We start from the raw sequence: 19090 nt of genomic DNA on the forward strand, positions 1-19090 counted from the left end.
TCATCCCCTTTTTTGGCCTACCTTGCTTGGACGACCCAGCCAGTACTGGCCGCCGGGTCCGGAGCCTGCCGGCCGGACTGAGATGGGCGGAGCCCGGGGCGCGCTCCCGAGCAGCCTGGCGGGTCCCGGGGCGCGCTCACCGCCCGGAGAGGCGCGCTCCCGCCACCACCAGTTCCGACCCTGTATCCCTTTACGGCAATCGCGAAAGTGTCGTGAACGTGCTGCCGCGGATCAGAGTCACCCAGTCGGCTGGAGTCGGAGGTATTATTTCTAGGGGTGTGCTTTTGGGGGCCAGGGTAAGGCTGCCGGGCTCGCTCTTGTCTTGGGGATATGGCCAGGGTGTAAAGGACGTGTCGGAGGACACGACTTTCACGAGGGGTGGAGAGAGGGCTGCACGCTCTCGGGGTGGGGTATTGGAATATAGCTGTGTATGGACTCGCGCGGGGGGAACGCAGCCCTGCCTCGCGCGGGGGAGCCTCGCGCGCGGGGATGTGGGGAGGGCGAGGGGCGACTGCCCCTCTGGCCGCGGATGGAGAGATTGAGGCGGCGAATCGCCAGCGCGAGAGCCCGGGGCCTGCTATGCGAGGAGAGGAGAATCTCGGCGGCCGAGGCTGGGCGGGCCGAGGGCTGGGGGCGCTGTCCGTGCGGAACCGACCTTGCCTTTCAGGTCCACACCCTCCTGCTTGGGTGCTGCTAAGTCCACAAATCGAGTTGCATCCTGTGCCGGGTTTGCCCTCCCTTTGGAATAAGGTGCTGGTGTTTCGTGGCTGGGCCACACTTCTTGGTCAGCAAGTTTTCCAGAAATTTCAGCGTATATTGACAAGCTCTGAGGTTGCCAGCTAGGGTTTATTCCAGCAGTGTTCTTGGAAGAAGGGACAGAAGAGTTGCTAGTCTTTGCCGATGTTCCCAAGAACACTGGATGAATGAGGTCTGTTTCACTTGTCTTCTCCAATCAAGTGCTTGGCCATTTTGTGTCGTTTTGCCTTTTGCATCATTGGCATTAATATGTAATTTTGCTTGAAGTCTTTGAGTTCATTAATGAATCCATGTTATGATAGTAGGCAAATTGATAGTTATATTTAAACAAATATTACTGTGTTGTCTTTGTATGTGGACCAAGAAAAAAAGGTTCAGTTTCTGCTCTTGAACTAGTAGGAATATTTTCAGTGAGGGTATTGAATTGACAACACAAGTAAGGTTGGTAAAGGCATTTAGAGCATAAGTACTTTAGTACCTTTGGCGTTCACATAACATTCCAGAGACTGAAGTTCTAAAAGCATTTTGCTTCATACTCGTTTTGTGCTGAGCACAAAGCTACTTGTACAACTTGTTTTTACAGCTCTTCCATTTAAGAAATAAATTAGCCTCTGGTATTAACCTGTTCCAACAGAGGCGTCTTTATTTGTTCCCCAGTTATTATATTATTATTGAATATTTACAACTATGATTTCATAAATTCATTCTTCCTTTCCCACACCCAATCTCTTAAAATTTACATTATAAACACTATTAAATGTTTGCTGTTTAACTCTAAATTTGTTTTATAACCCCAGTTACGTTTTATTGCATAGTCAATTTGTTTTCTAGGAAGCAGTATACTTGTTCTTAAAAGAGAACTAAAAGTGATGGTGATACTCTTTTGAAAGTTATGCTGTGCTGTCTCTTTTAAGGAAATAGGAAAATAATCCATCAAATGCCAGGCTTTGGCTTTTTTTTTTTTTTCCTTCCCCCTGGAGGAAGTTATTTCTTTTTTTTTAAGAAATGCAAGATTTCACTTCAACAAACAGTAGATCTAAATTGTGTTACACAGTACTGTTTTAGCTTCCAAGTCTGCTGAAAAGGCTTTTGTTTTTGCTAACTTGTTCTGTGTGTCACTTGTTAAATAATGCTGAATGTAATCCTGTGATCCTATTAGTTATTTGTTTTTTTTTAACTTTTTATAATTTGCTCTGCCTCCCAAATAGTGTTGGCCATTAGTATTTTCCTTTAGTGGAGCTGTGAAAGTGGGAAAAGCTGTGTAGTCACCAGTTCCTGTGAAAGGACAGCCGACATACTGCTGAATCAATGCAGCTCAAAACTTGGCACCCTTAGACATGGGGGATGGGAATTCTGGAATTTCCCGCTACAGGTTGGATATTGTGTAAGCTTACCTTATGCTCTGCTCGGCAGTTGGAGATGCCTTTTTGAGTGTGTTACTTGTCAGATGTTCCCCAGTGCAGAACACAGGAATCATGTAGGCAGCATGCTATTATCCTCAGCTGCTATTCTGCATCAGATGCTCAGATGTTCTGCATCATAGATTTAAGGTCTACAAATTGTGTATAATTTTAGTAAAGGTATTCATTTAATATCTCTGGTTTTATTTTTGTACCTTTGTTGGGTTCCCCATAAATATTCACGCCTGCACAAAGAAGAATTTTGTTAGACCGTCTCTGCCCCCTCCTCTGAACTCCCCCAACAGTTTGTTCACAGTATGTTATAACAGCTGTTTACAAGACTCCCTGCCCTTACTTTGAGTTTGAGGGCATGGATGGTATATTTCAACCTTTCTGTTTCCTCAGAGTCTAGAACCACTAGGTGCTCATTAAATATTAGATGAATCACATTTGTTCACTGTTCCACAAATAAGTACTGATTACCTACTTAGTGTTAGGTTTGGTATAAGATTCTGGGAAAAGAATGTTAAGATAGACATGGCTCCTGCACTCCTGTGTCTTACATACCAGTGTGGGGAAAAGACCAGAAAACATCATCAACTAACAAAAACATTCAAAATGTGGTTAAGTGCTATGAAAGGAGCATCACATTAGATCAGGTTATGTCGCCGAGGAGGGAAATTTGCTGATTACAAGTGGAAAGGTTGCAATAGCTATAGGACAGTAATCAGTATTATCATAAATGAATTCCGGGTGATAAGAATTTTTAACTGTTTTAAGTACTCACTTTTACTATTATGGTTTATGAAAATATATCCTCACTTAACAAATAGGCTGTTCCAAAAAATTCTTGGTTTCTTGATAAGCTCATTGATGACTTTCCATAACATCCAAATAAAATCTCAACTCCTTGCCAAGGTCTATGAACCTTTGCATTGTCTGGCTTTTCAGATTTTATTTTATCTCACCCTTTCATCTGTTTTACTACTGTCCAGCCATAGTCATTGCAGAGGTCCCTGAGTGAGAGACAAGATCACTCGTATTCAGAGCCTGTTCTCTGGGACTGTTCTTGCTCTTGAAATGGCAACCTCCTTCTCTTCCTCTGAATTTGGAATAAGTGCTTCTTCTCCGTGGACTTCAACAACCTTATCTAAAATCTGCACCCTCAACTGTTTCCTGGCTCCACACCTTGTTTTCCTCATAGTGCCCATCAGAGTGTGTAATGTTATTTGCTTGTTTACCTGTTTTTAGTTTTTTTTCCCATTGGACATGGGAGCTGGGACCATGTCTGTCTTGCTTACTGCACTCGTATATTGGCTGAATGCTTTTGGAACTTGGAATCCATTTTCTTATAAAAACTTGGGACTGCTGCCTAGGTTTGTAGGCTAGCCAGCAATAATTTTAATTTTTTGCATTAATTTTTTAGTTCCTTGTAGTGTGGATAGAAAAGAATATTACCCCTTCCACCTTTTGGGCATCAGCTTGACTCTACATAAAAATCTCAAGTGGTTAAAATAATTTTTGTGATGTTTGTACCTCCTTTCCGTATTCTCACTTCACATCCTTTTTCCCTTTCTCTCCATAGAATCTGATCTCCTATTGTAGCAGCCTACACTGTCCTGCTCCCTTGAATATGCTTGCTTTTCACATGCTGAAATTCAGAAACTCCTGTCTTTTTCCTGAGATAGTTTTCATGGCAGTAGCCTCCTGGTCTCAGGTGTGACGGGAGGAAGGAAGAGTGGAGATGGATCTGTGGCAGTGGCAGTGACAGCAAGGTGGCTACCTGTATGTGTTGAAAGTGAAGTAGGTAGCTATATGTCAGGGGCTATATGTGTCTGCGTTTTTCTTTGCAATCTGGTTGCTAATAAGGTTCACAGAGACAATGTTGCCAAATTGAAATACTCTTTTTTTCCATGTATGAATTATATAATGACTAGATCTAGAAAGGTCTGTCAAAACGTAGATTGTTCTAAAAGAGAAATAGAAGGGAAAAAAAAATCTAGGTTAGAGGGGGGAAAACATTTAGAAGGAAGTATCAGCTTATCATGTAGTCCTGCCAAATGCTCAAACTTAAAACCATTAGGATCAGTTGCTTGTACTTGTTTAGTGCCAAAAGCAGGCCAGCATCCTCAATATGTCACTTTATCTTTTTTAAACTATTGGAGAATGGAACACTACAATAATAAAATATAAATTGAATTGGCTCAACTTTTTATTCCCATTTTAAGTGGAATTACATAAGAGCTGATTGATTATAGCTTACCGAGTAGGAAAATACATTATTCTATTTGACTTTTGAGAATTTGGCTGCTTCATGTTACATTATTTTGGTGGTTATCACTCTCATTTCTTCTAAAATGATTTTGTTGTTTGATATTATATAAATATTGCTTTAAAACGGTTTTAATCAAGTACTTTGTGATCCAGTTGGGTGTGTGGAAGAATTCTTTGAAGTAGCTGGAAATTAGCTTTAATTTGCCTTGGTTTGAAAATTATTCCAATATTTTTATTTCAGAGCACTTTTGTTAGTTAAATAGTGGCACTGATGATTCTTTTGAGACTTTTGAAAATTTATTTAAGTCCGATAATGACCACAGTAACTATTTTCTAAACCAGTTATTGAGATACATGATTGGCTGAGATTTGGGATGCCCCTTTAGATCGTTAGTGACATTGAAATTTTGGAATTTGTTGTTTATGGGAATAGAGAGAAACCCAGGGTATATTTTGATACTAGGTCCATTGTTGAGATGTTCTTGATTCTGTATCACTTTCTGTATTCCCATAGTGCAGCATTTCTGGGAAGTTCATATTTCCTTCTGGATAACTTTCTGCCAGAAGATCAAAGTACACATATCTTGGTTCAGCATCTCTACCCTTTTAGTTCCATTAAGATTATTCTTTTTTTCTTTATTTCTTTCCTTTTTAAAATCTTTTTATGGCTTCTCTTCCTCCTACTCAACTAACCATGAGTTTCCCGTAAGGGTCTTTATTCTTTTCCTTTTCTCTTTAGACTCAATCCATTTAAGAAATTTTCTACTTTCTAATCTTTAACTAGCCTTTTGCTTTTAAGTTGAAAAACTTGAAATTTTGATCTCGTACCCAAACACCAGTCATTTGATTTTGTCTAAAACATCTCTACTTAAAAGCTGCATGTATAGCTTTCCTGCTCTCACCCGAGATCCCCTCTCATCCTGCACCCTCTAAAAGGGAAAATAAACTGATTTTTCCTTCCAGACTCTCATTCTGACAGTAGTACCACTAGCCTCTGACTGTTGGTTCCTTTTTTTCTTCTGCCTCTTCACCTCTCATGTCTAATTCCTAAGCACTTCCTCTTGATTCTTCCTTCTGAGTAGAAATTACTTACACATTTGACTGCCTTTCATATTCCCATTTTTACCACCCTACTCCAGGCCTACCACTTCAAACCTTTGAGGTCTCCATACTAATTTTTAAGTGTTCTCCAGTTGTCATTATTTTCTTACATTGATTAATAGCTTAGGATAAGATGTTACTGCTAATCTTCTCTAAGTCAAGTGCAAGCACTTCAGGGATTTAAATTTAAGGTTCTTTATGAACAATCATCATTTAATGCACTTCCAATTTTTTCTTACTACCACAGTTCATCAGGCCACACTGCTAACATGTAAATACTGCCCTCTTAAAATTAATTTTTTTTCATTGTTGTTTATCCCATCCTGGCATGTCATCTATATCCCTTTTCACTAAAAAGAAGTTTAACTTTTAATTTAAACAAAAACCCTGTGTTTATTTGAACCCAGTTTGGACAAGTTAATTAGCCTCCTTGTGCCTTAGTTTCATTTTCTGTAAAAATGGGGATAATTAATAGTCCTTACCTTCTGTGGTTATTGTGGGGATTAAATGAGTTAATATATAAAACTTGCTTAAAGTGTTTAGTACGTAGTAATTGTTTAGTAAATATTAACTACTAGCATTGAATAAAAATCTGGTTTAAGACCCATTCTATTCAAGTCATTCCTCCAGTATTAACACTAATTTGCTAGCTGTCTTTGGGCATGTTTTTGGACCTCATTTTCCATATATGTGAAATGATTAGGTCATTTCTAAGATTTGTTCGATTTATACTAATGAAAGCAGCGTGAGATGGGGGGATAAAAGCATGAGTTTTGAAGTCAAACTATAAGGTAACAAGAAACATATTACTATTAACATTTCTTAATGTTTTTCATTTAAAGGTGAGGTTATATGACTTCTTTGGCTTGTACCATCAGTAAGAATTAGAACTAAAAACAGACTGCTGATTTTCTAATCCTTGCTTAATATGTTTTACTCTAGTATCAGTTTGATTTTTTTTTTTTAATTTACTGGCATTGATATAAATAGTGGCTGACAAATGTATCTTTTTTTTTCCAGGTAAAGACTATCCACCAAAAGCTGTAAAACAGGATAAATTATTCTCTCCAAATTAAAGAAAGCCAAGATCCATGAGTGGGCATCGATCAACAAGGAAACGATGTGGAGATTCTCACCCGGAGTCCCCCATGGGCTTCGGGCATATGAGTACTCCAGGGTGTGTATTAAATAAGTTGTTTCAGTTACCTACACCACCATTGTCAAGACACCAGCTTAAGCGGCTAGAAGAACACAGATATCAGAGTGCTGGACGGTCCCTGCTTGAGCCCTTAATGCAAGGGTACTGGGAATGGCTAGTTGGAAGAGTGCCCTCCTGGATTGCCCCAAATCTCATCACCATCATTGGATTGTCAATAAACATCTGTACAACTGTTTTATTAGTCTTCTACTGCCCTACAGCTACAGAGCAGGTAAGAGGAATTTCTTTAACAACAGATATGAACATTTATTGCCTACCAGAAACACTGTAATTGGGATTTTTAGGTTATTTTAGCTAAAGGAAGACAATCAGATAGCTATTTGTCAGCTGTTTTAAAGTATCCTATCATATCTACTTTTAATAAAGCTTGTAATGACAACCTACTTTATACACTATGCTTATAAGAAATCAGAAGCAAAGTGTAGACTGATCCTAGTAGGTAAATTAATGTTAGTTGGGATTAACATGTAAGATGTTCCTTTTAAAATCAGTAAATCTCGATTCTTTCTAAGAGTTTTATCCCATTTTTTAAAAATGGCTGTTAAGTCTTAACAGAATTTAAAGTGATCAGAGAGGGAAGTCTCTGGTAGTAAGATGGCACAGCTATCAATTAGTCTTATCAAAAGTATTTCCCTCTCAATTCCAGTGAGAATTGTTGAATATCTTTTTTCTCTTCCTGGAACATGTGTGGCTGATAACCTCAGGTATATGTCTCTCATTCTAACAAATCAGAAGTATAAGAAAAAACAATATAATCTATTTCCTGCTCTGGGTCCTGCTGTGGCTACCAATAAAAAGGAAAGCACGGGTATTGCTTACAAGGACCCTCTCCCTGGGCCTTCTCAAATATGTCTCTCCACTGCTGTTCCCTCTTTTACCCTCGTTACTCATTACTTAAAACCAAAACTGAAACTGGAACCCTTTATCTGAATGGGTAAATTGATGTTTGTTTTTAAAACTTCCTTGTCAAAAAGTGAACTAAGGTAGGTGGGTAGGTGAAGGAGAATCAGTAACATTTGTTATGCCTGCATTGTTCATAATGATCAGCCACAGGTTACCCAGGAGGATAGAAGGCGGTCCTCTGTCTGTCAAAAACTACTCTGTCAAAAGTGACTGAACCATATGAAATGATAATGGCCACAACATTCCTTGTCTTGTTTTAAGCTTGAAGTAATTTTTTTTAAAGCCTAGTCTTTTCAGATGATTTGCTTTTTAAGGTAAAATTATCACCATTTAATCCTTTATTCCTTTCTGTTTTCATCAGTTCGTTTCCACATAGAGCTCTTAAAGTAAACAGCTACTGAGAGTCACAGTTAGCTATAAAACATATTTTGTTTTTTCTTTTTCTAGATGCTCATTTTCCCCTCACCCTTGAATACCTTTATGTTAATTCCTCTTTTACTGTACAAATACAGTCCATGCAGATTGTATGGATGTATTTCTGGTTTCCCCTCATTTTCTTAACTATCTTGCTTTACATCAGTCAGGAAACTTAAAAAATAAACACCAGTGTGATTGTTTAAATATGTGCTGGGATTCTTTATCACATGTCCTTTGAGCTGTTTTACCTGTGACTTACCTGAGGACCTGACATCTACTTCTAAAGGAATTTGGTCCAGATCTCACGCATCCGTAGAGGTATAGAAGAACAACAGGCAAGTGGGACGGTTCCAGTTGAAGCCTTCCCAATCCAACACTAGTTCCAGGGTGGGGATCAGGGGATGAGAGCAGGTTCAGAGGTAGCCCAGCCACTGACAGTCATCTGTTGAACACCCAGAGTGTCCCAGGCACCATGTTCCCTAGGATACTTCTCCTCAGCCTCTGTTCTTAAGTGAGTTGGAATTATTCAAGTAACCCTAGAATTAGTTAAATCTTTGGGGAAACTTCCAGAATAGAAACTACACTAATCACAGAGAACTTTTCAGAATTGCTACTGAGAGGAATCAGTGTGGACTATGACGGAGCTACCGTTTGGTGCTCTGCAAGGGAAGGTGGTGTCCAACAAACGCTGTGTGTGTGCGTTTATAGCTGCGGGGTGGAAATCCTTGTGAGGCTATGATCAGAGTGAATTACGATAGGTCACGGCTGCCTTCTATGATACGTTCTTATTATCTCTCTGATCTTCAATAAGTTATGTAAATTCTCTATATCACAGTTTATCCTTTTAAATCTTACTTCATAGTATTATGAAGATTAAATAAGATCATGTGTTCAAAGTGCCTAGCATATAATGCTCAATAAATAGTATATGGTTATAATTTCATTGGTCAAATAACCTATTCTTCCCTATAACCTCTCTCTCATTGCTGATTTCTTCTAATAATACGTTATCTGTGGACTCATGAATTCATCTAAGTCCTTATGGAATTTTTTATATTTTTTTCTTTATCAGTGTTTTGCAGTCAGAGAGTTCCAGAAATTTATTACCTAAGGGAATTCTCATTCATTATATCTCTAGTCCTTCTGGGCTTTATACCAGTGGGTGAGCATTAATTTCATATCTACAGGTATTAGGAACTGTCCATCTATTTTTCGTGTTGCTGACTTTTTTGACTACATTAAAGTTTCAGCTACCATCTATCTAGTAGAAAAGAATTTCACTGTTGTAATGGTTTCAGCAGAGTTTGCCTTTTTTGTAGGAAAAAAAAAAAAACAAAGTTTCCAGTAGATAAGAAAAGAAAATCAGTCCTTATTTTTCAAACTCCTGAGGTAGAAATACAGGCTTCTCCCTTTTTATACAGAATAGCAAAGTATCCTAATGACCTGTTTCTGTTACTAAGTATTTAAACCTCATCAGCTGGTTGCTTTGGTCTTAGCATATCATAAGTTAATTTAAAATTTAGCTTTCAGCTTGGTATGTGTTACATGTGCTTCAGTTATCCTTGCCACATAAGACAGATAAAGAACATTGGTGTTAGTTATTTTATACACAGGAAAACCGGAACTGAGTTGTATACTAACTTTTTGGAATATGATCATAAGCATTTTTGTGTCAGTGCTAATTTGCTTTTGTTTGTTTTTATATTGCTAAATATAATGCTTTAGATTTAACCCACTAAAAAACTCGTTAGATTTTTTTAATACAGAAAAATGGAAATACAATTAAAATGGCATGTTGCCCATAATCTCATTGCCCAGTTAACTTCTATTGACGTTAAAAAGGAGAGGGGAAAATTTACATAGTTAGAAAAATTTGAACAGAAAGGCATAAAACAGAAGTAAAATCTTCCTTTTCTGATCTGACTTTCCTTCCCTCCCCTACTTCTGATTCCTCCTCATTCATACAACATACATACAACAATTTTTTGTTGTATTCTCCCAGGAAAATAGTCACTCTTGTACCAGCGTGTGTGTGTGTGTGTGTATTTCTGTGTGTATGAATCACTCAGTTCTGTTTCAGAATCTCAGTAAAACATGTTTTTGAGGATTTGTCACTTGAGTTGACTCATAAGAGCATCTTTGCAAGATTTTGCAACTTAGTTAATTGCTAGGTTGTAGTAAGATTATTTGCTAATACCAGTTCCCCACCCACCTGTCAGGCTGTAATGGTTTCCTGATCGATACATTCAGTGTATCAGGGTCTTAACCCAGCTGAGACCATGCTTGTTCCTGAAAGAGAAGGCTTTTTTAAAACACCTCTGAGAGTTGTGAAATAATGGGAACAAGGAAGAAATATATACATATTAGGTTAGTGTTCTACAGAAAGAAAGAAAAATCCGAAGACAAGAAAGCTTTGCTCTCTCTTATATATGTATCTCTATCTTGCTATTTTTTCCAGGATTATGTGTATAGTAATAGTTGAAGTTATCTCTGTTCCAGAGTAACACTTTTTCCCATTAAAATCCTAAGTTAAGACCCCCCTAAACGTTCCTTGTTTTCTAGTCCCCTAGAGCAGGACTGTTAATAGAAATTTCTGGGACGATGGTAGGGTTCTGTGTCTCTGGTCTGATATGGAGGCCACAGACACTTGTGGCTGTTGAACACTTGAAATGTGCCTAGCAACTGAGGAACTGAATTTTTGGTTTTATTTAATTTTAGTGAATTTAAAACTAAAATATTCTCAGATGTAATGGCTACTATACAGGGCAGTGCAACTCTAGAGAGTTACTAGATTCTTTTAGAAGTAAGAAGCAGTGGACCCAAAGTCTAGAAGGTAGGGTTCTTAGGTACTCAAGATCAATCCATTAGTCCAGTGTGCTGGCCTGTAAACTGTGGTTACATAATCACAGTAAATTGCTTGCTAGGTTGGTAACTCCAGCTGGGGGAGGTGTATACAATGGTCCTTTAAGCAGCCTCTCTATTTTAAAATATGAGACTCCAAGAAAACATTTAAGAGAAGATCCTTAGCTTTAATAACTGAGATCTAAGTAGATCTCTGCCAGAGAGATACCTCTGCAGTGCAGAATATACTAATATTATCTCAGCTCTGAGTAGTTTTAATTTGCTGCTCTGAGCATTTAATACAGTTTAACTTGATAACCAATATCTGAGAAAATATCTTGTGGTTATAAAAATGTTTTCATGGCCTGGGCATGGGAAAATAGCAAGAAGTGATACAAAACACTCTTCTACATTCTTACAGGGAACAAACCAAATAGATGCTCTTCTTTTTTAATGCACAACATTTAAATTCAATGTTAGTGGTTCAGTTTCTGTGTGGGAAAAGGGAAACCATTCTTTGAAATGTGGCCATAAATATTTGAAATATAATGTAAGCACTTAGTCTAGTAGGTAGATCATTATTTCTCTAGTATTGTTTTATGGAACATTGAAGAGGTGTGTTTAAAAATAAGTTACACGCTCAAATTAAGTTCGGAAAATGGCAGTGTGTTCTGTCCCTCGTGAATATTCACAATATACATTAGTAATCTTAGGGGCTAGAAGAAGCCCTGCAGTAGAGAAATCTGTTTCACATTGTTCAGCCTAGTGTTTCCTACATGAGTTTACTGTGGAAATTTTCATATAATACCTATAAACATCTTGAAAGGTAACTGTACTAGATTAGTCATTAATTGATTCTTAGAATTTAAGTGTTAGGAGGAGTTTTATAGAAGTTCCCGAGACAAACCTCTCATGGGCTTTCTGTAATATTCTTGTGAAGTAGTTATCCAGCGTCTACTTGAGTACTCCTGCAAAGCAGGGAATTTAATTCTCTTATAATTCAGATTATTTCAAAAAGTTTTTCATTATGCAGCCTTGGGTCTTCTCTCCCTTAGCTTCCAGTCAGTAGTATTTCTCTGGAGAATGAAGATAAAATATCTACAAGTAAAAATATATATTAGCCAAACATAGTGATCAATATGTCTTAAGACTCTCGTTTTTCTTACTTTATTTCGCAGGCACCTCTGTGGGCGTATATTGCTTGTGCGTGTGGCCTTTTCATCTACCAGTCCTTGGATGCTATAGATGGGAAACAGGCAAGAAGAACCAATAGTAGTTCTCCTTTGGGAGAGCTTTTTGATCATGGTTGTGATTCACTATCAACAGGTATTGTTGATTTTTTTAATGTTAATGATTAATAGTGGTAAAAGGAAATGATAAACAATGTTAGAATAAATTAGAAGTTCATGGTATTATAATAGTTACCAGAATAAGTGATTTTGTATTAAGTTTTAGTATTTTCAAAAAACATAAATCTGGTTAATGTTCAGTATTTGGTGGTGTTGGGAAATTTAGAAATTAATTTCTACTTGTTATTTTTAATCCTAAATATTCTTTTGGCACCTGTTGTTTTTAAAATCCTAGGGCATAATTGTTATCATCAAAAAATCTCATAAAATATAGATAAGAGTACAATAGGAAATTCGTAAACGTTTAAAATTACATTGTAGACTTGGAGTATAACTGTGATAATGGGCTTGGATAAAAAGATTTGAAGGTACACTAAGGTGCTAGCAATAGATGAGTTACTATAGTTAGATTATAGATGATACATATTTGTACCATTTTAAAGTAATATTTGAGTATTTCTTTAGAGGGAAAAAAGATTTAGAAATAAAATGACAGTTCCTAACTAGTCTTCCTTTCAGGAACGCCACTCCCCCAACCCAGCCCCCAACACACACATTTTTATTTACTTCTTTAGTTGGTTTATTGTCATTTGGCATAGCATTTAAAATGTTTTAAAACATGCAAACAAAACCCTTGATGGTTTTACCTTGTGAGCTCAGATTCACAGATGCAAGTGTGTGTTAAAATCATTGTTTCAGTGTATCCTACAGCAGCTTGCTTGGTAGAAGGGAAGGAGCAGCTAAGCTTTTATAACTTTTAAGACTCAAGAAAAACATACTGAATAAAGGCTAGTTGGACATCTTAAAAGGCTATTATAATTTAACTAGGTGACAACGGAATGATAGGTGTCTTTTTTTTTAAATGATAGACATTTTTACACTGTAGGTTGACTTCCAAACCTTTATAGGATGTTTTTTTTTAATGTATATTACCCATTATGAAATCTGCTAAATAAGGAAAGACAGCTGTCAACCTAAAGCCAAGTAGGTCCCCTTGTGAATTATCTAGGCCTTTTGTTTTTCCTTCTTTTTGACTTTCAGCCTTGTAATTTTTACTGCTCAATATTAGTGCTCTCATCACTGAGTTGGGAGAATATAGGCATACCTCAGAGATATTGCTGGTTCGGTTCCAGACCACTGCAATAAAGCAAATATTGCAATGAAGCGAGACAAATTTTTTGGTTTCCCAGCATATTTGAAAGTTTTGTTTAGACTATATTTTAGTCTATTAACTGTGCAATAGCATTATGTCTGAAAAACCAATGTATATACCCTAATTAAGCAATACTTTATTCCAAAAAAAAAAAATGCCACCATCTGAACCCTTCAGCACATCATAATCTTTTTTTGCAGTAGTAACATCACAGATCACTGATTAGAGATTCCCATAACAAATATAATCCTGAAAAAATTTGAGCTATTTTAAGAATTACTGAAATGTGACAGAGATACAAAGTAAACAACTGTTGTTGGAAAAAAATCACACTGATAGACTTGCTCAGTAGAGGGTTGCCAGAAACCTTTAATTGGTTAAAAAAAAAAAATGCAGTATCGAGAAGCACAGTATCAGCAAAGTGCAATAAAATGAGGTGTGCCTGTACCCTAAAAAATGCTGAAGTGTCTTAGTTGCTTTCAAGAAGTCTGGTTCCATTAAGTGGTATAATGAAAGAAGAGACTGAAATTACGGGGTAAATTGTAGTGTAAAAGGGTATATCCTACTTTCCTGTTTGCATAGATAACTGAGAGAAGACTGTACATTCACAGCACATCTTCTTTTTGCCTCATCCAAAATCATTTCCAGCTCAGTTAATGTTTGTTAATCAGACTGTTCAGTTTTCATTGTGATCTTTCTTTTACAGTTTTTGTAGTCCTTGGAACCTGTATTGCAGTGCAGCTGGGGACAAACCCCGACTGGATGTTTTTTTGTTGTTTTGCTGGGACATTCATGTTCTATTGTGCACATTGGCAAACGTATGTTTCTGGAACATTGCGATTTGGAATGTAAGTAACACTAAATGGTGATTTTGTTTTTTCTTTCAAATATGAAGAGTGTTGCTTTTAGGTATTTGAGTATTAGGAATTGATCAAATCACTACACCTGTAAATAAAAGAAGTTTAAAACCCTCATTATTTTAGCTATTATGTAATGGTCTCTATCATGTTTCCTTCTGTCACACTTTTTAAAAGGAAGTATTAGAACCTGTCAACCAATATTTTTAAAGTAACTTGAAAAACAGTAACGCCTTCACTCATATCCACTATATTTCCTTCAGACAAATTCATTTTTCTTTTTCCCCATTGTTACTTGCTTTAACTCTGTGGTTTATTTTGACACTTGAAAATACATTTTCAGGAAAGAAAAGATAGTTTATAAGAGCAAAAAGCAACTCTCACCTCTAAATATTATGGCTTAATTAGATTTTACTCTTTTCACATTGTTTTATTTATGAATCTATATATATCTAAGCTCTTGATAATTCAGTGGATATGAGCATACCATATAGAGTATTGCTGCCAACAAAATGCCTAAGAATTTAAAAATTAGAAACTTTTCAAACTGCAGAGTGAATAGTTTCTACCTGGTGATCAGTTCTTTTCCATAAATATTAAAGAGTAAACCCAACTGGTGTTTAATTAAGTATCACAGATCCTATTTACACTGCTCAAGTTAGTCTTTTATTTTTTTTATGGTGTAGAGTTAAAAGAAAAAGAATTTGAGAAAAGACTCTGAATACTTCATGTAATATCAAAATAAAAATCTCTGATGGCAAATGATAGGAGAACATCTTAAGCTAGTCACTAAGACGAATCATTAATGGATTTTAAAATTTTAGATCCCTAATCAACTTAGTTTTCTAGGTCTTGAAAAAGCCACAATACATAGAAATTTAGCTGTTCCCTACAAGTTCACTTTAGGAGATTTTTACTAAACTTATTTAAATAGAATTTAAGATGTTCTTAACTTGTGACAGTAACTGAATAATGATTAATACTTTGGATGTGAACTAAAAGACAGATCTTAGAATAATTTCCAAATGAAGGGATTTAGGGAACATGCTTAAGGCCCATCTTAAGGTGATACTCTTAGTATTATAAGTGATAATAGTGGACAAGAGTGTCCAGTTAAAAACTATGCCTGTGCATTCATCAGCAGTTTATAAAATGATCCATGTTCAGGAAATATTGAAGACTTCTGATATTAAAAAAGAAGCAGTAGATGAAAATATTATGTGCAGATGTTTTCTCAGTATTACATTCATGGCCTTTACTTTATCTCAATAATGTTGTCGTAGTCTTTTTCTGCATTATGTAAAACCACAAAATATAATAGACTTAAGATCACTTGGTTTGCCCTAATTCAGTTTTAATTGTTAGCGATGATACTATTTTCAAAAATAGCAGAATTGGTAATATCTGGATTTCACATAGTTTATGTTTCATTGATTGTTATGTCACAGTTAACTTTCAATCTCTTATTTTGAAAGCTCATTTATCATCTAGCCCTAATTTATTCTGTTTCGCTTTCAAGTAAAGCAGCACCAACCATATGGTGTGGGAACTGAAGGAAGGAAAGCGAATGAGCCATGGAAGCAGGGGAAGAGTTAAATAGACAGTGTTTTTAGGAGTGATTTGATATCACAGCTTTCTATATGCCAGTCTGGAGTTTCCCTGTGGTGTGTTCCTTTGATGAAATATGTCCTTGGAGAAATGCAGGCAGTTCCATATTGTTAGATCATAAGATGCCTTTATGGGTGTGCCAGGAGATAAGGCTGGAGAAGATATGGAAAACCTAGGGCCGTCTGTGTCCTGCCAAGAAATGTGGGCTTTTATCCTGAATCAGTGGGGAACCTTTGCAAGACCTAAAGGAGGGAAATGACAAAAGCACCTTTTAGAAAGCTCAGTCTGGCAACATTTTGGAAGGTGAGTCAGAGTGGGCTGTGACAGAAGTTAGGAGACCTGTTAGGAGGCACCAGCATAGTTAATACGAGGAATGATGAACTCTGAACTAGCACAGTGACAGGGCTGTCGAAGAGAGATTTAAGAGGTAGAAACTATAGGCATAGTCTTTTTTTGGATACGGAGAATGAATGAGAGAGCAGAAACTGGAATGACTCTCAGTTCCCCTCCTTGGGTGGGTGTGTGGAAGGTGGAGAAGGGCACTACAGAGAGAGGAGCCTATTTGAAGGAAGGGATAGTTTTATCTAGAACATGGGACGTGAGGAATTCTAGACATCCAAATAGAATGAGAATTGCAGAAAAATTAGAGAGCAAGCCTAGAAAGAAGCCCATGAAAATTACTGAAGAGCCAGACAGGAGGAGGCATACCAGAATGAAAAGCCAGAAGTGGGATGAATTTCAAAAGAGAGTAATGCTAACTGCTGCCAAATTCAAAAATGAGGACAGAAAATTATGCACTGAATTTGGCAGCGGGAGGCCATCACGAGTAGTTTCTCTGTAGTGGTGGAGTAGCAGCCAGGCTGTAGGGATAGATGCGAACGGGAGAAATAAGTACAAGTTACTTGTAAAATGTGTAGCTCCGATGGGCAAGAGTAAGGCATCAGATGAAAGAACATGGGCTCAAAGGAAGGCGGGCTTTGTATTTTTAATAGGAAAGTTTTGAGCATACAGAAGAAAACTGACTTAGAAAAGAGATTGAAGATACCTGGAAAAAGAAAAAAAAAAAGTGAGGGCATGATTTATGGAGCTTCAACTGCTGACAATGCAGGGCAAAGGAGTTTGGGGTACTAGGCAGGAGGGGCTAGACAGGAGGACATGCTCCCACTGAGACTGCAGTGCCTCCTTGTAACAGTGTGAAAAAATACCTAGAAATATTGAGGCCAGTTTGAATTTAACATCTCAATTTAAATTAAATATTTGTATTGTAAGGGATTGGTTTTGATTAGGGGAAATTGTATACGATTCACATTAAAGCAACACTGAACTTACTTATTTTTAAGATTAAAAGCAAGCTACAACATTTATGGAAATATGCTGTGAGTGCTTTACATTTAAGGAAATATTTATCAAAATGCCAGAGTAATGGAAGCATATGGAATAATATAGACATTCTCAAAAGAGCAGATACAATAGGCAGATGTATAATTGCTTAAATATTGAAGTAAAGTTTGTATGTGTGGAAGAGGAAGTCCAAATTTTATTTTACTTAATTGGGGAGAACAAGGTCAATTCTCAAACATAATTTGAGAAAAGAAATTTTTAAAAATCACTTGCTTTCTCTTCCTCCTTAGGGGAAAGTGAAAGTAGCCTTAGGCACCTTGGGATTTTATTTTAAACCATTTCCATTTTAATTGTTGTATTTTGATGTTTATACACATGAGTGAAAAAACTCACAAGGTTTTTATATATGTATAATACATCCAGGTTGTCATAGGTTTAATAACCTTATAAAATAGTATATTCACCAAATAAGAACTTTTATTTGTTTTTCTTAATCTCCTAATGTCACTGTCTTCAGTTTTTAAGTTTGATGATAGTATCTTGAACAAAAATAGGCATAGTAATTTAATTCATCCATAACTAAATACCTTTCATTCACAGTCAGGTCTTGTGAGAAAACTGGTGTGATTTGGATACATCTTCCCTGAAATTATGAGCTATATTGTCCAACACTTTGCTCTGATCACAGCTAAAACTGCCTTGCACAGAGAATATCAGTACTTGTCACATCTAGACAGACCTTTGTCCTGACAGTGCATCTGCACTGAGCAAGTAGAGATCTGATGGAGATGAGTACTCCTCATTGGAACCCTTCCAGAACCAGCTTATTAGCCCTTTAGGATTTTTACTAGCCTGGATATGCAGAACTGAGGAGGATATGAGCTTAGAGGCCAGAACTTCATAGAAGGATTGGGTTGGTAGAAGAAGATAAGAATTATGAGTTGAAGCTCATTTGTAAACATTTGTAAAATATTCTTTAAAATGTTTATAGATTATATTAAATGGAAGAGTCCACGTTTCTTCTCTTAAGGCCTAAACCCTTTATACCTAGATACTTTTAAATACATAACTTATAGATGTATATATAGAATCATGTTTATGAATTAAATGCTTAGAAACCCTAAACAATCTTTAATAAAACTGTATTTATGCAAAAGATGGGCCTTAAAAAAACTTACATACTGTGAAAGGTAGAACTCAAATTATCATTTCAGAAAAAGTACTCTCAAGTTATCTTTTCAGGAGAGAAAAAAAGAAATTATAATAGATTGAACTCAGGCCAGTATGTCTTACCTCAAGGGTTATCTTCAAATTATTTTATCTGTATATCCGCTTGGGCTAGGGCCTTATCCCCCTATTTGTTAAGTAAGAGTTTTGAATTACATAATATCTAAGGTTCCTTCTGTGAGTCTGTTACTTTTACACATGTCATTTCTAGTGCATTTACTTATAATTTTAGCAGGCAGAGTATTTATCTTCACTTTATGACATTTTTCAATTCATGCATCTAAGGTTTCACATTTACGTCAGCTAAAAACCTTGCCCCCAACAAGTATTCCTATGTTAATTAAGTGATTTCTGACTTTTTCTCTTGTAAATGAAAAAAGTTAATAAGTTGTATATTCTGCTGGTAGTCTGGCAAATCCAGATCATCTTCTTATTCGGATAACCTCTAAAGAATAAGTATGCAAAGGCCTCCTACTTCCTATTAATTAAAACCTATTGCCTGTTAATGCCTAGTCCACTTTCTGTGGATTAAGAATCAGGAAGTTTCCAATTGCAGACCTGCATAGGGTCTGCCTACCTTTAAATGTTTAGGATTTATCACATGAATTATTAAATACCAGTGATTTTCTTTTAGTTTCTAGTTT

At 36.6% G+C, this 19090-nt stretch overlaps 1 protein-coding gene across 5 annotated transcripts in view; it reads left to right on the forward strand.

The window, feature by feature from the left end:
* The window catches only part of CEPT1 (choline/ethanolamine phosphotransferase 1), a 35966-nt gene that overhangs the window by 393 nt on the left and 16483 nt on the right, over nucleotides 1-19090 (forward strand). Inside the window, exons 1-4 of one of the 5 annotated variants that reach the window (XM_010993473.3) lie at nucleotides 121-261; nucleotides 6552-6961; nucleotides 12090-12237; nucleotides 14120-14261. In XM_010993473.3, the coding sequence (XP_010991775.1) occupies nucleotides 6623-6961; nucleotides 12090-12237; nucleotides 14120-14261 (629 nt within the window). In that variant the 5' untranslated portion in view covers nucleotides 121-261; nucleotides 6552-6622. Of the gene's footprint in view, nucleotides 1-120; nucleotides 297-817; nucleotides 929-6551; nucleotides 6962-12089; nucleotides 12238-14119; nucleotides 14262-19090 lie in introns of those variants that run through there. The other 4 variants (XM_010993469.3, XM_010993470.3, XM_010993472.3 and 1 more) reach the window with 4 other exon arrangements.

The sequence above is a fragment of the Camelus dromedarius genome, chromosome 9, assembly GCF_036321535.1.
Source record: "Camelus dromedarius isolate mCamDro1 chromosome 9, mCamDro1.pat, whole genome shotgun sequence".
Lineage (NCBI taxonomy): Eukaryota > Metazoa > Chordata > Mammalia > Artiodactyla > Camelidae > Camelus > Camelus dromedarius.